Source organism: Sander vitreus, chromosome 20 (assembly GCF_031162955.1).
Source record: "Sander vitreus isolate 19-12246 chromosome 20, sanVit1, whole genome shotgun sequence".
NCBI classification, from domain to species: Eukaryota; Metazoa; Chordata; class Actinopteri; order Perciformes; family Percidae; genus Sander; species Sander vitreus.
Genome location: NC_135874.1, coordinates 17409380 through 17415379, shown reverse-complemented (window position 1 = coordinate 17415379; position 6000 = coordinate 17409380). Strand labels below are relative to the sequence as shown.

General features: G+C 41.6%; 1 protein-coding gene across 1 annotated transcript; it reads left to right on the top strand.

The window, feature by feature from the left end:
• The first annotated feature begins 4158 nt into the window (after positions 1–4158).
• chrm5a (cholinergic receptor, muscarinic 5a) lies at positions 4159–5742 on the top strand. The gene has a single exon (XM_078277670.1). It carries the CDS (start codon positions 4159–4161, stop codon positions 5740–5742), a length of 1584 nt encoding a protein of 527 aa, XP_078133796.1.
• Positions 5743–6000: the final 258 nt, after the last annotated feature.

Sequence of the window (6000 nt, the reverse complement as noted above, 5' to 3'; positions counted from 1 at the left end):
TTCTTGGCAAGAGTGAGCGCACGTCTTTACACCAATATTTCGCACTGATGCATCGTGATGAACCCTATATAATATTTTTTATACACTGAATAATCAAGTCAAAATACAGGCGGGATGCTACCAGAATTCTGCAGCATTGTCTTTGTTTTTCAAACGCGGCACAAAGCTCTTTCCAACCGTGCGTCATGTTTGATACCAAACTGCATCCATAAAAAGTGGCCGCAACAGACCATATTCACTATTTATAGTGATGCAGAGTCCATGTTTACCACACTCTTCTGAGTGTACCATTAAGACGCTTCCTGCTTCGATTTAGAAGCTATTAGCAAGCTTGACTTGCTCTACCTGTTGAGGTCAAGAGGTAGAACAAGTCTATTCTGTGTCTGTGTGTGTGTGTGTGTGTGTGTGTGTGTGTGTGTGTGCGTGTGCGTATGTGTTTATGGTTCAGCCTAGATACACTTTTTGTTCTGAAAAAGGAAAAGAAACTCTTTTCATACCAGCTGATGAAGGCTATTTTGGTTCAATTACTACTAAACTGGCTTGTGTCCCTACAGCTTAAAATTAGTCACAGAACACTATAAAATAGGAATTACACTGTAAATAAGACGATCAGCTCTGTGATTGATGTTTAAGCTACATGCTAACGTCAGCGTGCTAACTTGCTCACAACAATAGCCTACTGCTAAGGTTCTTATGTTTATTGGGAGTAATGTTTACCATGTTCTCCATCGTAGTTTAGTGTATGGTTGTAGTGTGTTAGTGTGCTGCTAGCTAATAGTAATAAATACAATGGAGATTGGTTGACACCCCTTAAATAATTTCCCCTGCTAAGAAGAAAACAACCAGACAAGTTGTCCATAGCCGTGTTGCCATAGTATTTGGTCATAAACTAAAGTATTTGACAAATTAAAACTTGACCTGATGACCTGATAATTGCGCCAGACAGAGGATCACCAAAATGATTACAATTCATTCTGAGGGGTACATGAATATCTGTACCAAATTGTATGGCAGTCCATCCAGTTGTTGAGATATTTCACTTAAGAGCAAAGTGGTGGACCATTCAACCAGGGTAGCTGGCAACGCTAACAGTGTTATAGCTAAAGGCTTTGACCTCATTCTCCCCCGGAATGGAAAAAAGGAAAAAACTTAGTTTTAGAAATCAGAGTACCATTTTACTATATTATGAGGGTTTATGCTAAGGTAAACAATAAGAACAAAACAACGGTTTGTGCATACCAGGAAATAGCAGATAATTCTGTAGACAGATTCATGGAATCTCTTACACTAAACAGTGTAATGATGTAGGGATTTGAGTGATGTGATATAAAATGCCATTCTACAACAGGATGAGTCCTGCAGGAGGACCCCCTCAGTGACTGGAATGTTTTTTGTATGGGCCTCCTGCTAACCTGGCACTCCTGCCTGGCACTGTCAAATGAATGCCAATAAGTGAGGAAGTTATTTCTCAAATACTGGATAGTGATTACGTTGAAAGCCTTGTATTGTGGGCTGAAATTGTAATACACTTTAGGAGGAGCTATCCAGTCGTGAGAGCAGTTAGGAGAGCTCTTCTTGGTACATGAGATGCAAGAGAGATTATGTGAAAGAAAGGAGCAGAATAGTCATTGGTTAGGAAGTTTGGGATGAACGTGTATTGACAAATCCAGCGGTTTGTGCTCGGACAAAACAAAGTAACCGTAAAAATGTTCATCCAGCTTTATCTTCGGCCAACTGCTGTTTCTCTGCCCACATGTATAACACATCCATGATGCCAGTGCACCCACACTAATTTGCCAATTGTTCAATTGCCACAAACCACATGAAGGATTCTCTCTGTGGATGTGAATTTTCTCTAACTTCACTGTTACTCCACACTGAGAGCCTCAAACAGTCTCTGCCTTCCTGATGGTGATATGCGACTGCTGTTTTACCTGTCATTTTTAATAGTAAGTAATGATTCTGGAGCTGACAAGGTCTTTGAAGGTCATGCACAGGGCGCAGATGCTGGGCTGTAACATGGCACTGAAATTCCCTTATTTTAAGCAGAGCAAGTGGCATGGCTGAAAATACCAATGCCCAGTTGGCTGAAATATTTCCTGAGAGAGTGAGGGAGTGAGAAATTATCTTAACTGTGAAACAGTGTGACACAGAGACACTAGCCTCACGCTCAAACACTGAATGGGCATAAATCTGTGTTTTCCCAACAGAATATAATCATGCGCATATACAAATGTACTCAAACCCTGGGGATTTAATGCTGCTTCAACGCATTTGATAAAATCCCTCAAGGCATGACCAACTCCACATGGGACTGTCATGCATTTGTAGGTCAGGAAAGACAAGGTATTAAGCCGTAGCACTTTCCCCTAGGCTTGTTTCGAACACACGGGTCCAGTTTGGCATGAATAGCCCCTCAGCCACTATCGATTGGTGCGTCCAGCACTGTATGAGAGTGAGGGGACCATATGTGCTGTGAGTTTCCACATGTGGAGGGTGTTTGCTGCTCTCTACTGGTGCAGGGTGTGTAGTTAGGTGTGAGGGCTCTACCGCCTCAATAATATCTGACACTTTAGAAACTGCGCAATTGCAATGAGCAATGAGCAATGAGCAATGAGGATGTGACTTAATTATCCGTAAGAACAGTGCTTAAACATTATGTGTTGACTAGTGGGTGACTAGTGAGTCCAAACCTTATTGAGATAAGACCAGAACATATGACTTGATGTACTGAGTTGTATACACATGCTTCTGTGGTTGGCTTTGGAGACAGAAAGACTGACTGAAAATGCTTCTATTTCTAAAGACTAAAGTGCTGCAGAGAAGGGAGTAACCTATATTGCAGGACAGAGGAATTGCACCGGCTCTCCACAAAGAAAATGTTTGCTTGTTTGATTATTTTAGTGTCATCGCTTTTAAAAGTGCTGAAATAGAAATTTGATGCATGGCTGACAAATTAGTTTCCAGTGAGTTTGAAATGTGGGCAGTTCTGTATTTTTCACCAACCTCAAAGTTGGGCACAGACTGCATCTGTCATTGTATACACTTACATTATTGATTTTCCTCCCACATTCCAATAACATGCAGGTCACCTGAACTGAAAGTTGCCCATAACTGTAAATGTGACTGTGCTTCTTTTTCTTAAACTCTGCCAAAGATTGGCCACCTTTTTGGGGGTATTTCCAATTATTTTTGCCTGGTGCATGCAGAAAAGGCTCTGCCTCCTAATGATTCTGTGCAGTGATGAGTTGGTATAGTGAATGGATGGGCAAGTACGCTCAAAGTTAAACTATCTCTAAACAGATTAAATAATGAAAGCAGGTACATTTTAAATAATGCTGCATTACACATGTGATATTTGCAATTGATGGATTGACTTATGTATTTATTACTGATGCATTTATTCTGCAGTAATGTTATAAAGGAACATCACAATGTGCTGGCAGGTTCTAAATTTCTAGACAAAAAGCTATAAAGCTTGTAAGCGCTAAATACACAGGACAGTATCCAACATAACCAAAATCACTGTCATCATTTGTTTGTTGGAGGATTTTAGTTTAGTCAAAAAACAGAATTATCTGTGATTTTTTTCATTGTCTAATGGTCATCTTAGAGAACTATGAATTGAGTTAATGCACTATAAATATAACAGCACAAATTTAGAGCAAGGAATACAATTATGTAATGACCTGGATTTTTTTAAATGTGCCACAGATGTTCCCCTAAAACACTCCATATGGGTATATTCACATGAGCTTGATCTAATTGCGTGAGCTGGGTGAAGTACAATAGCTTACTATAATTTTTCCAGTAGATGCAAATGACAAAAGTGGGGAAAACAATGCCTTCAATGCCACATGTATATATGACTTACTAAAGTGAATGCTATCTTCTGTTAAGGATGTATGAAAAATGACATTTAGTTTTAAAGAGCAAAACATTTTAAGCCTGTATATTTTCCTTCTGAGTGTCAAGTCAAGTGTTAATATGTGATGCTCAACCTGCTGAATTAATGCCATCTAGTGGCTATGAATGGAACATCTTTTTGTAGGCATGAAAGAAATAACATTTTCTTTCCTTTCTTACCAGAAGAGCTTCCTGAAAATGACAAATCCAAACACTCTTGCCATGATTGGATGCTAATAAACACAAAGGATCATGGAAGGAGAGAATGTACTGAACTCTACTGTAAATACCAGCTCAATGGATATCCATCTGGTCCCTCACAGTCTCTGGGAGGTGATCACCATTGCGACTGTGTCGGCCATAGTCAGCCTCATCACCATTGTGGGGAATGTTCTGGTGATGCTCTCCTTTAAGGTCAACAGCCAGCTAAAGACAGTGAATAATTACTACCTGCTGAGTTTGGCAGCCGCTGACCTCATCATAGGTGTTTTCTCAATGAATCTGTATACCTCGTATATACTGATGGGCTACTGGGCCTTAGGGAACCTCGCCTGTGACCTGTGGTTGGCAGTTGACTATGTAGCCAGTAATGCATCAGTGATGAATCTGTTGGTGATCAGTTTTGACAGATATTTTTCCATCACCAGACCTCTGACCTACAGGGCCAAGCGGACTCCAAAACGAGCTGGGATCATGATAGGTTTGGCCTGGTTGGTGTCACTTATTCTGTGGGCCCCACCTATTCTCTGCTGGCAATACTTTGTAGGAAAAAGGACTGTTCCTGAGAGGCAATGCCAGATCCAGTTTTTCTCTGAGCCTGTGATAACCTTTGGGACAGCGATTGCTGCCTTTTATATTCCTGTATCAGTCATGACAATCCTATACTGTCGAATCTACAAGGAGACAGAGAAGAGGACCAAAGATCTGGCGGAGCTGCAGGGGATTAATTATCCCACAGACGCTGGGGTCCCCCAGCCTCAGAAGACCATTATCAGATCCTGTTTCAGCTGTAAATTAAGGTCGGCTTCGCATGACAGGAATCAAGCCTCTTGGTCCTCCTCCAGCAGAAGCAATGTGGCCAAATCAGCAGCCACCACCAATGACGAGTGGTCCAAAGCTGGTCAACTGACCACCTTCAACAGTTATGCTTCATCCGAGGATGAGGACAGGCCTGTGTCTCCAGGGGGCTTCCAGCCCTCTTTTAGGAACCAGGCTTGTGAGACCATCAAGAGCGGAGTGGGCAGTGAGAGCGAGCAGCTCAGCAGCAGCTATGAAGAGAATAGCTTCTTCCAGACACCACCTAAAAGCAACTCTCAGAAGAGCAGCAAGTGTGTATCCTACAAGTTCAAGCCTGTGACCAAAGACACTCACGTGGAGCACCACAGCAAAAACGGAGACACCAAAATGGCGTCGTCAACGTTCTCCTCGGCTGAGTCCATGAGCATCCCGTCCACCTCCTCCACGTCGAAGCCCATAGACACCACGCTGAAGAACCAGATCACCAAGAGGAAGAGGATGGTGCTGATCAAGGAGAGGAAGGCAGCTCAGACTCTCAGTGCCATCTTGCTGGCCTTCATCCTAACATGGACGCCTTATAACATCATGGTGCTTATTTCCACCTTCTGCTCAGACTGCATTCCCCTCTCACTCTGGCATCTGGGCTACTGGCTGTGCTATGTTAATAGCACCGTCAATCCCATGTGCTATGCCCTTTGTAACAAGACTTTCCAAAAGACCTTCCGTATGCTCTTACTTTGCCAGTGGAAGAAGAAAAGGATTGAGGAGAAACTATACTGGTATGGACAAAACCCTGCGGTCAGCTCTAAACTTACATGAATTTTTATTTATTTTTAAGATGGTGTATGATGATGGCTGTAAATTATATGTTTGTATTGATAATCTTGGCTTTACGAACTTGAATTCAACACAATATCAAAAGTAAAAAACACTATATCAAGGAGGTGGTAAAATGTATAATGTTGCTCCTTAATCAGTAGGTCTGCTATAGTGTATATTAATTATTGCTCAAACTTTGGAAATGGAAGACTTTATAAAATTGTCCCAACATAATCAGTGACACTGTAAATAGACACA

Coding starts and splice junctions, on each gene's coding strand:
- chrm5a (XM_078277670.1), top strand. CDS start 4,159: ATGGAAGGAGAGAATGTACTGAACTCTACTGTAAATACCAGCTCAATG.